This window comes from Gallinula chloropus, assembly GCF_964237585.1.
Source record: "Gallinula chloropus genome assembly, chromosome: 8".
Taxonomy (NCBI): domain Eukaryota; kingdom Metazoa; phylum Chordata; class Aves; order Gruiformes; family Rallidae; genus Gallinula; species Gallinula chloropus.
This window is the reverse complement of record NC_140093.1, coordinates 26,254,083-26,271,641: the sequence shown is the minus strand read 5'-3', so window position 1 is coordinate 26,271,641 and position 17,559 is coordinate 26,254,083. Positions and strand designations below refer to the sequence as shown.

The 17,559-nt window shown below is 42.6% G+C and overlaps 1 protein-coding gene across 1 annotated transcript in view; it reads right to left on the bottom strand.

Annotated features, from left to right (window-relative positions):
• The window catches only part of NYAP2 (neuronal tyrosine-phosphorylated phosphoinositide-3-kinase adaptor 2), a gene marked incomplete at its 3' end in the record, with an annotated part of 127,971 nt that overhangs the window by 66,452 nt on the left and 43,960 nt on the right, over positions 1 to 17,559 (bottom strand). Inside the window, exon 2 of the mRNA XM_084267522.1 lies at positions 5,098 to 5,396. Coding sequence (XP_084123648.1) covers positions 5,098 to 5,396 — 299 coding nt within the window. The remainder of the gene's footprint in view (positions 1 to 5,097; positions 5,397 to 17,559) is intronic.

Below are 17,559 nucleotides of genomic sequence, written 5' to 3'. Positions count from 1 at the left end.
CATGGAAGAAAAGATGCAGGAATAAGATCTGTCTATGAGCAAGGACATGACATGGTTACTGCAGAGGACACCATTTCAAAGTTCAGGTAAAGTGTTATTCATTAAGGTGGGCAATAAAAGGAAAGCAGTGCCATGCAAAACCTGCAAAGGTGCTAAATGCCTTTAATCTGAGTCCTGCTTCATGAAAGTAGCAAAAGTTCAAGTTTACTTAATGCAGAGTCACCAGTCCAGCTGACAGGAATCTAGATTGATCAGAGACACCAGATGGACTGCTGCCCCAGTTACAGCACTGCAATTGCTTTTCTCCAGAGGAAAATTTTCCTTACAAGTTGCCCACCTTTAGAGATTGCCGAGACAGGGAGAGGCTTGGACTGCAGGGGCTTAGAAAGCGGCAAGAAGGGTTGCTTCTTTCCCACGTGGCACTCAGAAGGAAAACACTAAAACTGAATGGGTTTGAGAGGTGGGGAACCCTGTGAGCATTTTCACTTGTCAGAGCTCAGTTTCCCATGGGCTCTGGCAGGAACAGAACTACACCCATGAACAGCACTTTGAAAATGCTGCTCTGAGCTTGAATTTGCATTTGCATGCACATGTTTCTGTGTACATGCAAGCACATACGATTTGTATGTTCGTTATACACATGTATATTATGTATATATATAATTTTATATGCATATTCTACGTGCATATATTTATAAAAAGTAGTCATCATCCATGTTAATAAGCAGAACTTTAACAGAAAGTTAACTTCCAAAACACAGTTCACTTATACCTCTGCATTTATGTTGGCAGATCTGTGAACCTTTCCTGTGGACACGCAGTGATCATATCAAAACACACTGCTTGAGGCTGGCTATATTCACCAATTACACTGCTTTATTAATTCCTTTTTCTGTAAGATTGGGCACTGAAAGCACATCAATTCATTAAACTCCTGCATTTTCCCAATAAAGAGCCTTTCAGGATCAAGATTAGATATGCCTTCCGTGCTGAAATGTTATTTTAAATTACCCTTTTCAGTTCACTTCTCACTTCCAATGTGTGATGTATGGGGTACAGCTTTGTCTGCTGTTCCTACCAGAGTTTGAAAACTCTGCAGAAGACAACCCACGTTTTAAAAAACCAACTTTCTAGAAATTGGTCGCGGAGGAGAAACGCTCTGGGTGGAAGGGGTTCAGTGGGTGAGACTTAGCTGGAAGAGTGAAACTGGAATACTGAAGCATAAGAAGGGGCACAGAAGCGTGGAAACATGGCAAGAAAATGAAAGTCAAGTTAAGAAGGAGGTGGCCTTCAGGCTAGAGAGTGCTCTTTCAGGTAGAGCCAAGTTAGACTGGGATGAAGCACGCAAACCAAAGTGTCACTGCACGGCTGCACAAGGAGATGGGGTTAATACATGGCATCACAACTTATAAGAAGGTTCTCATACTCACACAAATTTGGAAGCAAGAGCACTTACAGGAAAAGTGTACAGAGCCAATGTGGCTGTTACTGATGCTACTTGTGCTTCAGAAGGAAAAGGTCTTTCAAATTCATGACCAAATTTCTTCTGTTACTTCTGCAGTAGTCAGACTCATTCAAAACATGATCTAATGTTACAGTCGTTACTACAGTGGAGTGGAGTCAACATTTCAACTTTACCACAATGAGAAAAATAATACCAGTTACCATCACTGTCTCCTTCTGTTTGTATGAAGTGGCTCATAACCAAAAAGCAAAAAGTAAACATGTTCAACAAAAATGAGTGGTGAGGCTGCCCCTGGTTGCCCAGGAAATGTAGCAAATTCCTTTTCAAAGTAGCCACAGGGGCAGACAATAGACATTATAGTCTGAATTATTCTGCATTGCCATAAAAAAACCAAAGAGCCGAACAATTTTGTGACAACTGCTTTGTAGAGATTCCACAACACTTGATGGAGAAACAATAGGGTTTTTCATCATTGTTTTCCACAGTTGCTGGAAAAAGCTGCAGCCGTTCAAGCCTGCAGACACCATGAGGACACAAATGAGAGACACACGCACATCCAGATATTTGGGTACAGCGTGACTGGTATTTTGGTCATAGCAGTGACTGCAAGTTAAACCTGTTGGACTTGAGCTTCCAGAAACATCCCTATGAGACCATGAACATCCCACTCTATGGGCTACCTCACCTGAAATTGGAAGGATACAGATTTACAATCCCTTGAAGTCAAAGACTGTGACAAGAATGAGAACTACTAGATAGGGAAGCACAGAAAAAACCCCAAACCACTGCCAGAGCCAGAGCTCCGCAGGTTTCTATGAGCTAGGCACAATTTCAGATAGTGAATTTGCTGGGAATTAATTTTAGAGCAACAGTAATAATTTCTCACTCTGGGACAAAGCTGGTTTAATATTTTTATGAAATTCATTCTGCAGATAATTAATTTCTCCTTTCATCTGGTCCTGCCCGTCTTTAGACGTGCTCATCAGTGGGTGGCTACAGTTGTTATGTAAACATTCCTGTGCTAGCCAGGTGATGGCTGTGGAAATTCTGTTATCAAAATGAGCAGGCTACCTTGGAGTGCACAGGTGATAACAAAGTCTCTCCTGGTGACAGCAAAGCATTTTTGAAATCCAGCCTGTTCATCCAAACACCATATTGTACCATCCTTGAGCATCTCTCAGACGTTACAATTTAACTGCTTACCTCAAAAAAACCTCCTACCAATCTGATCTGACTTTCTATGCATCAAACTCTCTAGTCAAATCCCTATAATCTGGCACAAACAAAAGCAGACACAGAAAAGCAGGGCAGATACTCTGAACACAGGAGAACAGCGGTGTGGTTAAAGGGTTCTCCTACCTGAAAATCTCCAGGAACCTCTTCCCGACAGACTAAAAACACCCACTGCTGCACTACATACAAACCAGCAGAATGAATACAACACAGGTGGTATATTAATATCATAGAGATTCTCAATACTCCATGAAGGCACTTAGTCGTGCTAAAAGGTAACATTTAGGGATTATCTTTTGAGCTAGTGAGGGAGTACTGCTTGTTCACCAGTTCTTTCCAGGGATCTTGCTATGAATATTCAGCTCGTGATTATAACAAGGAACCTGCTGTGCTCTGCAGTACTTAGCACTGTGGTGTAGTAGTACCATTGTCATAGGGACTATCCAAAGCAACCACTGCTACAGTACCACGTGTACCACTTGCAACCATCATATGATGGGACAGTTCGAGCTCAACCTGCACAGAGTGGGAGAAAGCAAATTAGCACTTGGCCTTGGAAAACAAAATGCCAATACATTTCACACTTTGCAGTCTGTCAGAAGGGACATGGTTGCATATTACGTCCTCTGTTTCAAACATCATGATGGCAGGGGGAGATGAAGGAAAGGAAGCAAAATTTTCAGACCCTTCCATAATAATAATGCTGAAGAAGATCCAGTTTCATGAAGACACAGACTGCTTAAGGAGTCTACCATAACATCTGTGAGACTGGTAAAATACTTGGATGTATTTCAGTTATCTCTATCATTATTATTATAGCTACTTTAAGGCTGTCAAAGTCTCTTGCTTATCCATAAATGAGGAAAAGGGCTAGGGGATGGATGGAAAACAGAGATAATGTCAAGGTCAGCTATATCAAAGAGCACAACACACTACATGACTCCATGCTCACTTGCAGGAATATTCATGAAACAAGTTAGAAAATACTAGAAGCCTTTCTTACTGCCCTATGTACAAACCACACTTCATTTAGCCTTGATAAGTCTGCTTGTGCAGACTCAAGAAGAAAGAGTGCTAATATGTGTTAAAGAACTATAAAAATATGTGAAAATAGAATATTTTTAAAGAACTTTTGAGTAAGTTAAGACCTTCTGCCTCTCACCTCAGAAAACTTCTATCAGGCCAAGAAGTTTATGCTATGCATTCTCTTTCTGTGTTACTTGAAAGACTTTCTTATATGAGATTTTAAATGTCTGTGGCACAAATATGAATGGTTTCTATCCAGTACAACTGTGGTAAACTGCTCTTATTAATGGCAGCTCCTTAGTGCTTTGTCACTTGGACAAGCTATGAAAGTAACGGTGAGCATCCTATGCAAAATAAAATAAAGAGATCCACAGTTTTGTTCACATGTTGGACACATTTGTGTCCAACCTCATAATCATGCACACATGCCACCAGTTGAACTACACACTCCTTTGCATCTTTGTTATCACTGATGACTTTTACAAACTGTATTTCCTTAGAAGGGTTTGTAGCATGAATGTAACTAACGAGTATTTCTGGCCTCAAGGAGCAAGAGGGATACGCACAAAGAGCAGATGTCGAAACTGATGTGCAACATAGCAGTGGGAAAGACCAGCAATGATCAAAACCACTGTCCCTAAGTGTTCCTTCTAACAGTTCACGCTGTGAAGCACAGCAATCCTGGTGTCTCCTAGCAGGGAGTACAGCTGGTCCTACTGCTGCACAAAATGTATTTCCAGCATGGAAGAAAGGAAGGAGAAGATCCCTATAGTGTTAGCTCATCTTTAGTTGTTCAGAGTAAGGAAATGATAGCCTTATTCGAGACATTTGTTTATTTTCTTCTGAATTGTATGTCAGCTGAAATGTAAGTGGGAGGAATGGGAAAAGAAAATGTAGGCTGATGTGCAAACAGAAGCCTTAGGTCATGCATGGTATGATCTCAGCTATGACTTATAAGGTTGGATGGAATTTCATTGCTCTAGGATTCCATGGCTAGGCAGTATTCTTTTAAATATTTTCTGTCCTTCATTACTTTGTTGAGGAGGACCCTTTCCAAAGCTGTGGTTTGCACAGCTGTGGTGAGCAGTCCTTGACTGGTGTGCAATCTCTTTTTCCTTTCATCTTGAATAAATTCAACTCATCCCCCAGTATAGGCCAGGCCACAGAAGCAGTGTGGTTCTGTGAGGAGAGTCAAAGCCTGGCAACTATGCACTGGTCCAACATTTCAAGAAGAGTGATTGGGGACATCTGTGCCAGCACTGGTACAGAGATGGGGAAATGCACAGGTAGTGCTTGAATGCAAGTTTATCAACTGGATAATCTTAACAGCAAGTGACCAGGAAGCTTTTTTTCTAAAGAATTACAGCGTTTACCTTCAGTCCTGTCCGGTAGTTTCCCACTTTTACTTGTTGTTCCAGTGTTGACTGTTTCAGACGAGGTGCTCAGTTTGGTGTTGGGGTCTCGCTTCGGTTTTGGAGGCGGCTGCTTACGAGAGCTACTACTTTCATCATCAGTTCCTCCAACAGAATGAAGAGACTGGGATCTCACGGTGAAGCCACTGGAGCAAGGATGTGGCAGTCTGTCCTGAGGAGCTGGCATTGTCATAAATCCCATGCGGAAATGTTTCCCCACGTAGCTTCCTTCATTTCCTCTCACTACTTCTCCACCTATGCTGTAAAAGAAAATACACATGTAAGTAAACGATCTGCTTTTGCCACCTTAAACCAGGGTCTCAGTTCTGCCTGTGATGAGCAGGTTGTACTTTTGGTTTTGTAAACAAGCAATGTTCTGTTCTTTTCTTACAACAAGATGACTAGTGGAATTGTTTGGTCTGTTTTTCAACACAAGTTGCCCACAACTGAAATGCAGATACGCTGCCACAGACTGACACTCAAAACTTTACAAGGAATTGAGAAAAGCTTTTTGTTCAGGTTTCACAGCACTGTGACTAGAAATTGTCTACAGACAAATTTCAAACATCAGAAGTCAGAACCAAGCTTTCAGGAAGACAAGAGATTGCCAGTAAGGCAAGGAATACCACTTTACAAATGCAACATTGTGTATTGATCCGTACTCCCCTGCTCTCATCTGTGACTACAGACACTCATGTACCTAGGGAAACATGGCTCTTAGAGGCCAATCAATCATTTCCTTTCAAACTCAAGAATGGTGAGAGAAAAAGGTTTGCTAAAAATTACTTAGATATGGGAAATGGAGTATGAACATCTTTTCAAATACACATGAAGCTGCAACATGAGCAGCAGCAGACTACTGATATACAAGTATAAGAGATGAAAAGGCAACGTGACACCAGGAAGAAAATAATCTGCAATCACACTAAAACATAGACATAGGAGGAGGAAAGCCCAGCTGAAACAAGTGCTGCCATATCAAGTACTACATTGTACTAGGGATGGCAGGACTGAAAACCTGGTATTATTTCTGCTATACTCACGTATGCTTACCAGTTCCAGAAAACAGCTCTTACTGCTGCTTATACTGTAAACCTACAGCACATTTCAATTTAAGGCAAGTCAGTGACAATGCAAAGAAACTGAGCAACACACACAGGTAAGGTGGAGACCTCTTTGCAAGGAGATTTGCAGTGCTTTCTACGTGCCTGCTGTGGGCATGTAGAAACGTCAGTATGAGAACTGTGAAGTCCCAGAAAACCCTAATTAACTCCTTTTTCCCCTTCACACAGAATGATGCTTTAAGGGTCACTCTGCTCCCCTGTTTCCTGCTCCATGTTGCCTTAGGCCAGTACAGTTTATTTGGAGCTGGAGCACAGTTCCTTTTTGTAAAAGACAAGAACATTTCTCAAGGGTTCATGTGAATAGTGAGCAAGGTCACTTCATTCCATGATACTGCCCTCTTCTTCATTGTAGGAAATACACAAACTGCAACCATTTACCCTAAAAGCATCAGATCAGAACCATGCAACACACAACTTCATGCATGATAAAGCAGAACTTCTGTTTGCTTACCACTGTCCTTGTATTTTTACTTAATTTGCACTAGTGGAGAGGTCCACTTTCCAAACTGGTAGCAACTGAACAGGTCTAATTGAACACTGACACCTACCTGCACACATACACACACATATGCACACACGTGTGCTGTGCCATGTATTTGCACACACTGGTCTGTGTTCATACACAAGTTATTACTGAATCCTAATCGGCATCAATTCCAGAGGAATTTGTAGCCAGAAAGATCAAAAGGTAGAACTCATTAATTTGAAGATTAATAAAAAACCTGTAGCTAATTTAAATGATTAACTACGCCTATACTAATCTTTCATAAATTGGTCTGAAAATAATATAATCCTCTGACTCTGGACTACAAAAGAGGCCTGTCATGTTATTTAAAGAAGATTACTATCCAAACATGCTGAAGAACACAGCCAGCTTCCTTCCTTAAGTCCACTGGATATGTCACGTTTAGCAAACAAAATTTCAGTTCACTGTATCTCTGATATTAAAATTCATACCAGGTTATACTATTTAATTAGTGCATTTATTTCCCTGGAGGTGTTTAAACCACACAGTATAGGGCAGAGGCTGTTCTGGATGGACCTGCCCAAATTCCACCACAGAACTGTGTTTCTATGAAAAACAGGGGTTATGCCTGACTATGGCACCTCTTACTCCAGAAATAGAACTTCTCCAAATGTAAGTCCAGTGTCTAAATGCACCATCTCACATCATGTTCTTTCTTTCTCCTTCTCTTCCTATAACTTTTCATTCTGAACTGAATTCCTTTCAATATCATAAATGAAAACCTGCCTCACCTGCTTCCTACACTTACTCCAGAATAAACAGCTGACAGCCAGCTCAGAGATGGCAGGTACAGCTGGGAACAGGCTTTGCTGTTTTGCCTGAAGGTTGAAGTAGATCCACTCTCGCTTTTCTACATCCTCTACTTGGCTACTAGACAAAACCAGCAGGACACTATCCATCCTCTTTTTAGCCACATTCAAAAGAGAGTCCATTTCTCTTTAAGCACAAGAGCCAGCCTGCAGCTGATGAGCAGGTACTGTAAACTGCAAGCTGAAACCAACAAACCTCTAATTCTTGGTTTTGGCCATCAACCAGGACCAGAAAAGTTTTAGGTTTCTCTCTTACTACTTGGGTAGTGCTTCCCAGGTGTCGGGCAGTGGGTGTCTCCATGCATGGCTTGATTAATGAGCCCAAGCGTAACACTGGGTGAAGGTCCAAGTTCACATCTCAGTAAAACCACAGCGCAAAGGGAAAGAAATCCCTCCAGACTTGCGCCCAGAGCACAAGAAGAAAAGCAGGATGGCAGATTTCCAACATGGCATCCCCTACAGCCTCAGAGGCAGGAGCATGCTGGAGCTCCAGCCGGACACGTGCAACAGAGCTCTGCAATGCACAGTGCTGCCGAGGGCACATCGGGAAGCCACACAGCATTAAGGGATTTATTCATATACTCCCCCCTCCTTGCAACCATGGGAGCTGGCTGAGGCCAGTGTATGTCCCAGCACAGCACAACAGGCCAAGAAAGATTTATACACACCTTGCTGCATAAAGGACTACAGAGTCAGCGAGGGAAAAATAATTGTGTAGATGATCTCACTCCATTATTTCTGACAGGGAAGAGCCTGTGCTGCTCATTGTACTGATAATGAGTTCTATCTCATTTCAAAACTGCATTATGTGAGTTGCTGCAAGTATTACACAGTTTATTAATATATATGGAAATACAGATTTGGATTATTCCTCTGGGAAGTTTCAATTTGAACTTGGCCAGGTTCAACTGCTCCTCTGACAAAGAATTATGTACAGCGTTCAAATAACCGTTAAAAAGGCAAGACATTTGTCTACACAGAAAGACATGGATTATATAATAACAAAATTAATCACAGGATCACTTACGTGACGCACTTAAAGCAAAGCTGAGTTGGTGCTGGAAACGCAGCGTGGCCTTTCCCTAGGTTAGTGACTGCCCCTGCCGTGGATGGAGAGAAGGGCAGTGCAGTGAGGGGGATGTGGATGGAGAGAAGGGCATGTTTGGAGAGAAGGGCATGGATGGAGAGAAGGGCAGCGCAGTGAGGGGGCGTGGATGGAGAGAAGGGCAGCACAGTGAGGGGGCGTGGATGGAGAGAAGGGCATGGATGGAGAGAAGGGCGTGGATGGAGAGAAGGGCAGCGCAGTGAGGGGGCGTGGATGGAGAGAAGGGCAGCACAGTGAGGGGGCGTGGATGGAGAGAAGGGCATGGATGGAGAGAAGGGCATGGATGGAGAGAAGGGCATGGATGGAGAGAAGGGCAGCGCGGTGAGGGGGTGTGGATGGAGAGAAGGGCAGCGCAGTGAGGGGTGCTCCAGGCACCATTACAAAGCACACTGGGAAGCAGCTCTCCCTGCAGAAACACACTACAAGGCTTCTCCAAAGCCTGCCTAGCAAGAGTGCAGCAGACCATTGAGCACTGCCAGATAACATGCTCCCTTCTGGGGTGGGCTGGAAGGTGAATGAGCTCCCCACCCCTCTGCCACGCAGTAGTGGAGCTGAATCATTACAGCAAATACCAAAAGGGTCAGGTGTGCCTTAAATCAATAACAGTGGATTTCAGATTCCATTTCTAAATATGATCAAGAGCTCTAAGTGATGGACCTGATGAGTCTTGTTATACCTCCAATACCAGTTTTATCTATCAGCTGAGATTTCTGAGGTTAGAGCTGGGCTACCATAAAACCACACTGACCTTGCTGCTCCTACCCGCAGTGCCAGCCTGCCTGCACGTGAGCCGCAATCACCACAGTCCCAGACACATCACACCTCAACTTACTGTGCTCTGCCTGCTCTGTTCTATCAAGAGATACTGGAGCATTGACCAAACTACAGCACAGAACCACTGAAATGTTCACGTGTTGGAAGAACTAGAAAGTCTTTTGTGTCGTTCATTTTATTACACATCACCAGAGGGTGAGCCATGGAGGAAGGCTAAACATTGAAAACGAACACAGAAAATATTCTATGTGGACAGAGTACAGGCAAGGTCACTTTCACCTCGCTTTGCATTGGGTCATAATGTTCCCGTTGACTAGGAATATATTTTCAAGTTGCTAGGTCAGAAAACTAAGACAAAGAACTTGTCATCACATGGCTGAAAAATACATGGCAAAGAAAAGTATCCAGAGACTGCCTGCCTCAGTCAGCGTGGTCTGTAATTTGCATTGTTCCTACTTAGCATTGCAAATAACAGTTTAACTTTGGTGTCAAGTTTTGTTACTTACTCCATGCAGAAAGGGAATCAATTCCTGGGAAACACATAGTTGCAAGAAAATTTGTTTGACTTGATGTTACTGCTTTAACTGTAAGCAGTGCAGAGTATTAAATCCCTCAGTGCAGTGGTAAGGCGTAGGACAATTCTTGGGAATATCTAAATCCCAAAAAGTCAGTATACCCTAGAGCTACATTTTCTTCCCAGCCATCTATCTACCTTTGTTCTTGGTATTCATACAGAAATCCTGTTACCAGTTCAGATTTACAATGGATTAGTTTCCTGCCTCAGGCACCACAAACCACTTGGTAGTTCTGATCTTTTGTGGTTTCTACTCTTCTTTCTGTGATCTTTTAGGGAAGATTTTCTGAATTTTATCTGCAAGTCCACTACACCTGATAGTGAGACTGGACGCCATCTAAGCAGGAGGAAAGGCAATGTACTCTGCTCATGACATGGCACCTTTGGAAGTATTCTGCCACTTCTTTGCAGCGATGGACTCCAGTCTGGGACTGGAGCAGGTCACTGCCCTCCTCTGGGTGCTGAAATTCCAGACAACCAAAAGAAGCCACTTCAAGACCAGCTGCTCACTCCTCTTGTGCTTAAGGATAAAAACTTGATAACAGATACAGGTTTGTTAGCTGGCAGAAACTGGGCTGGGTGTCTTTGCAAGCTCCTCTGCAGAAGTGGGGAGACCTGTGAAATACAACAGGGCAAAGAATGTATGTGGATGGCCAGGTCTCTTTGCTCTGGGAAGCTGCAAGCTCACGCAAGGCTATCTCCCCGTGACAGGCATCTCATCCATCAGGGAAGCCATCTGAGTCAGAAACTGAAGAAAAGTCACAAAAAAATAACCGTCATGGTGTAGGATGATTTTTGTAAGCCCATCATAAAAATGACTAAACACCAGGAAAAACCCAAAAGGAATAAAAACACTCAGCTCAGGGTTTGTATATGAGTTGGATTGACTGAGCAAACAGCAGTTCATCCCTTGGTACATTTACCCTATTTTGGGGTAAAACCATAGCTAGTGTTATTTTAGGCTTTTTTAACCCTTCCCTACATCAATGATCACCCAGCTACTCTGCTCATATCAAGTGTTCTGAGTATAAAGGGCTGAAATGGCTTTGAAACGTCTATTCTCCATCAGAATAAATTATACACACATATACTAAGGATGACACATTTTACTTTGTATCTGAGAAGCACTTTCAAGATTAGCATAAATTATATTTGTAAATTAGAGGTTGGATGCCAAAAAACAGAAGATATACTATTTTTATCCCCCTAAACATGATTTCAGCAGACCATGAAATGTAATACGGAAGCAAGAAGGGCAGTATCACAATCACAGATTCAGGAACTGCACTGCAAGTATGAGTTTACACAAAGCCACACCATTTTTGTGATAGAAATTAAACATGCAAACAAATTAGACACTTTTTTTCCCAGGAAATCATGCTTCAGAGGTCTCCCTCTTTATTCCTCAGTTATAGACATTTTTTCCTGTGTTACTTTGCCAAAAGACTCCAAATGACTCACAATGATCTTACATTAAGATCCAGAGCAGAATACTAGCATCCTTTTGGATACAGGCTAAAGTGTAAATGAATCACCAGAAAGGTCAGATTCAGAGTCAGTCTGTGCACTGGGGGATTATCTGAAGTGATCAACTGCCACATCTGTGAACATCAAACATCTCACCTCTGCCATCTGCCTCTGCTTTTTGAGGTAGGAGATCAGGTGCTGCTCAAGACGTCAGGCATCTCAGGACACACAGTACATTAGTGCTATTAAGTAAAATTTATTCTTTCCTCACACCTGTCAGACCCAGAGGCCCAGGGTTTGATCCTGCAAACAGGAGATGAGCTGACACTCCCTTGCTGTGTACCTGCACTATCACACCAGCATAACTAGGCAGCCTTGCAGAAAGTGCTGTGGGTTGGGAATCTGTTCCAAGCAATACCACTGAACAGAGGTGTGCCCACATAGGCTGACACTAGATTATTGCTAGGAAATCATTTCTGCAACCCCCCCTGTATGTGTAAGACTCCTAACACTCCTTCAAACTGCTTTTGTGTCTCCTGCCATCCATGGCAGGATTGAATCCTTCATGAAGAAGTCTGTCTGGAGCACACTGAACCACCACGTGTTTTGGCCATGCTAGAAGATTAGCCAAGTCTCTGGTGAGCAACTGAAAGAGAGCTGTAGTTCCTACACAGTGCACAGCAGATAATAAAATCCAAACTAACCAAGACTGTCCACAGCAGGTTTCCCAGGAGATGCCAGATAACCTAATTTCACATGATGATCTGCTATACTCCACAGTTGACTATTTTGATAATGCAGAACGTTGAAAATGCTGACAATGGTTGGGGGTCTGGGAAAAAACAAAACATCAAAGTGAAGCCAAAGCCAGCCCAAAACATTTTATAAGAAACTATGAACAATGAATCTAATAAAGTAGTAAGCTTGGAAAGGACTGAGGAGTAAGGACCTTCCTGATCCACAGAGCCCTTAATGAAACTGTATTTCATGACTTTGCCCAGAAGTGCAGGCACTATTTATTTCTAGCAGTTTTCCTTTGACCTTTAGTAGTCTGCCTCTTAAACCAGTGCCTAAAGACGAGTACTTTGGGCTGGATGTTCACAAGGGCCTGACGTGGTTTTCCTCAGAGAGCCACAGCTTGCTGCTCTATCTGGGGCACAGGGTCTCCAGTGCTCCATACTCATGTATCCCTGGTGACTAACTGATGCACATGGAAAGGTCTGCAAGTTGTGAATTCAGAGGACACTTAAGAGGCAGGAGTGAAGAGCGCTCTGCTTTTACATGACTACAGATATTTTTAATTTTGCATGGGAGATGCACAGCTAAAAGCCAGTAAATGAAAGCTCATATGTTCAGAGTCACCTAGAATTAGACATCAACCATATGCAATGTTTAAACTAAGTGCAAATGCATGTTCATGTTAATGGAGAGGGGGTTTGCATCCTGTCAAAAACGGGTGGAGCCAGAGCGAGTCTGTGTTTTTGTCACACTCGGTGGCAACCACATGGCACAGACTCCACTCTGCCTGGCCAACTGTGGCTAAGTAAATATTTCAATGAGATATGGGAATAAATTAACATATAAAATATTTCTAGTGAATTTCTGTAATAAGAATGTTTCTTTGGTTTTAAGTCCAAGAGACGTAACAGAAAAGAAAAACCTGTACAAGGGAAAAAAGCCTTTTTGTGGATCAGATGTTGGGAAAAGTTTAAGGCTGGACAAATGAATGAAATGTGCCCACAGTTTGAGAAGAGTGATTTGGAAGCCAAGAACCAAATCACCATGCCCCTCAGATACTACACCATGTCTAACCTTTCCAGATTCGGGCTTATTTCAAACAGTGGCTGTACACATGCTCTTTCCAGTCCCTCAAGCAAATGTGACTGTACTTTCTTTTTAAAGACCAAGCTCAAATACAAGCAAATTAAGGTTTGAAATTTACATTTCCTGCGGCCTCCAGTCCCAAAGAGAACAGAGTTCAATCCTGGCCTGTCAGCAAGCAGCAGGATTATTATTTTGGGAGAAGAATCCCTCACAAATTTCTTTTCAGTGTGATCCACAGCACAGGGTAAATTTTTGTTTGTTTTGTTCAACTGGTGACCTGCAACTCCAGATACTCACGTAAATCTTCTGCTAATATCAGCATTCAAAACACTCAATTCAAAACACACTCTCTGAGCTGGCTTCTGGCTGTTTGCTTTTATAAACTTCATCTGAGTAGGTAAGCAAGGGAGAGGTGCTGCCTGGCATAGTGCCGGGGAGGCGGTCTCAGCAGCAGTGTCAGGGCAGGGACACAAGATGCAGGCTCCACCGAAGGGACAGTTTTATGCAAACGCTTGTCTTCTGGCAGCTCACCCCTCCAGATGCCTTATATAGGGCAATTTTGCCTCCAGACACCTCAGTACATGGCAGAAATCAGGGATTTGCCTTCTCCTGAGCAGACATACATGCAAATATTGCAGGTACAATTTTAGGTACTGCTTTCAGAGATACTCAGGGTCAGTTTATAGTCACTAGAAAAGTATCTATCCACACATTAGCAATTTAAATGGCATTCAATTCCTTTTAATCTACAAATTGTGGGGTTTTTTTTGGTTGGTTTGGTTGGTTTTTTTTAATAGGAACACCCAGTACAAGTTCCTACAAAACTTGAGGCTGGTTTGGGCACTCTCCCCACTTCCAACATTGCTGTGTGCCGAACTGGTCTTTGTGCAGGAGACACACAACTTTAACTTCCTGCAGCTTACCCCAGTCTCACTACAGAAACGCTCTGCTGGATACATCACCTTACTGTCACAGGTGCTGGGACCCACAGGTATCTTCACCAGAAAATCCTTTTTTGCACTGCAGCAGCCTGCCAGACAGAGTCCAGTGCCTGGACTTCCCAGCTAGCATTCCCAACTCATGCTATTAAGTACACATATTCCCAGCTCTCTCTTCTTTCTGGTTTCTGGAGGGAAGGCTTCAGCTCACTTGTCAGTCTCCACTTTGTGACTTAACTGGGCAGCACACGTTATCTAGATGTCTGTGCCTTGCAAAACAAAATGAAGACTCCAGAATCTCAGTGAAGCATTTCCCACAGGTGTGGTAAGCCCAGAAAACAGGAAAGGGGATCACTCCACACCAATGCATACACTGGTCAGGCCTCCCTCTACCTCCCCTGGGCAGTCTCCATCTGGTAAATAAAACGACACGGAATCCTCTACATCAGTATTGACAGCTCTCAGCGTTGAAGCCTGGAGAGTCTTGTTCACAAAGATATAAAGTCGCTTTGAAAAGTCTTTCTGCTTGTATCATGGGGTTTTTTTTATCCATAGCAAAGTGACCGTTACCACAACAGAATATTAATGTGCTTCACACTTAAATTTAGAAATAATAATATAAAACAACTCCTTCCCTGTCTTGATGAATGTCAGTTTCTCAGCCAGGGTTGTCAGAAGCTGGTTATTTGTTCAGAGAAATAGATAAAAAAGGACATTATATTTTCAGAGACACACTTGATTTCAAATCACACGTCAGACTGTGTGAAAAGCAAGTGTAGTGGGCATAGAGGTGGTTAAGACTTCGTGATTTGAGTCAGGACACTAAAAGGTCTCTACAGAAATGGGAATTTAATGCCAGAGACAACTGTCCACAGAAAAAGTTTCCAAAAATCATCACATGAACTTTGTCACTCAGAATTACTGTTTGCAACTGGGGATGTTCAACTAGTTACTGGGTTTTGGTCACTGCTGTGTTGCGTGGTTTTTTTCTTTCAGGGGAAGATTTTGCCCAATAGTTGAGCAAAATCTACATCCAACAAGCTCTGATGCTGAAGGAAGGTAGTACTTAAATGCTCCTTTAATGACACGAACCTACACTGCCCAAAAGTTCATCGCTACAGCCTGTGAAGCTGCAGTGCAATGCAATCCTGCTAAAGGAACAGTAAATATGTTTTCCAAGCTGTGAAAATCTCTGTGAAGTATTTTTAAGATTTATTTTAGGGATTAAAAACATTAAAAGAGCAAACACTATTAACCTGCATTCAATAGTATAACGGGTAGGTAAATGAAGTGGGAACATATTGGTTTAGTTCCCTGTAGGAAAGGTGATCAGGTCAGTGCTGTTCATACTGAAAGTGTGCAAACTCCCTTTACTGCTCAGGTAACTCTTTGGAGCTGTCACTGAGTGGCATGTTCAAAGTATCCCAGCTTGTGTGAAATGGTGCTTTGTGTGCACTGAAGTGCTGAGCTGTGGCAGCTGGGGTTACACAAAGTCTGGACCTCATCTTACAAAAACCAGGACAAACCAAAAATAACGTGTTGCTGCTTTGCACTGAGAATTACTCTTAAAATCTGCAAAGCTGCTGGTAGGGAATATTAGTGTATTTCCATTTCTAGGTTATTTAAGCCCCTTCAAAAAGTCTTCTATCTAGAAACCATAACCCTGGTGTAATATGAACTGGTTTTGCATCTCCCAAGCCTACCTCACAGGCAGCAGGCAGCTTCAGAACAGCTTAAGCCTGCAAGGGGCTCAGAGACCCCTTCTATCTATGCACCAAGCACTGCTGCCCAAATCAGCCAGCCTGCAGACTAGGCAGCACAAAACCATATCTGTGTCTCTCTAGTAGCAGAAACTCAACTTTTTTATTTTTAAAAAACCAAGAAAAGGCTGCTGTTCTCTACTCCAGAATACATAATGGTCCCTGCCCTGCCACCCAGAGCCCACACAGAAGCCCATCACTGTGCTCACTGCACCAGCTGCCCAAGGACTTCAAGCTTTGTAATGCCAAGTAAAAAGTTCTTTCCAGATGTTTTCATGATACAGACCTTAACCAGAGCAGCCTCCACTCCGATGTTTGGGGCCATTATGCATAGTACTGGATTCAGGCAGGCTTTCCAGTCCTACAGAGAGCTCATGGCAACATTACCTTTTAATAAGTACTGTCACCTACTTACTACATAATGGAAAGGGCTGTTGAGTGCTGGGAAGGATGGACCACACTGGACTTCACACACCCTTTTGTGAATTTGCCTGGGAAATGGTTTTCTAGTCTACCTGGCATGGCACACAGAAATTTTAGCCTTTCTGGTTCTTGAATCTCTGTGCATTATTTTTTTTTCCTCCATAAGTGCAAGATAACAATTGTTAAGTAAAGCCTACCAGCACCTAGTTATTCAGCCAGTGGGGGCATTGCTTTACAACAAAGCAGATGATGTGAGGTAAGAAGAAAGCAGCCTCACTGTTACATTATCACAGCTCTAAAATCTGCCCTCTGGAATCTGTGCAGAGATAAACAGTAAAACCACTATATCTTGGCTGGGGGGTTGGAGTTATGTGGTTACCTGTGGTCGTGATTTCAAGTTTTACACTCTTAAAATGAGAGCCAAGACTCCTGCATTCCTGCTGTTGGATTCTGGAAGAGAAAAACTAACCTAAGGTTTGCAAGACACTCCAGAAAAAAAAGTGGGAAATCAAAACTAGGGAGTTTTGCAGGTATTTGAGTGATCCAGGATGCAGTTTTGAACCCAGCCTCAGATATTAAAAGGAAGTTTATACTTCACAGCTGTATCCAGTAAAGTCTTCAACATAGTTTTGATTCAAGGCCCAGATCAGTTTCAAGAGGGCTCATGAAAGAACAGTGTCAAGGAAAGAAAATTCCTCCCAGGGAGAGATTCCCTTCTGTGCAAGTGACAAAACTGGCTCCTCTAATGGATGCTGGCATCTCTAATTCTTGAAATGTAAATACAAATAAATGCAGATTATGAGTGTTCATAATACATATGAACATTTATTTATGCATATGCTTCTTAATCTGTGTTTATTGCCCTTCAAGCTGAATAGAGAAACAATTAGATCCCCTTTTAGCAGTAGTAGTATGGAGTATGTAGATATCTAACTTTGATTTACAGACTATGACAGGCAATCAATGTGTGTCAGAAAGCCCACATCAGCAGAGAGACATGTTAAAGCCTCATTTGAATTTTCTTTTTCAGGACTGAACAGATGAGCATTTCCTTCGTGCTCTGAACACAATGGCATTGGGAAATAACCTGAATTTTGGG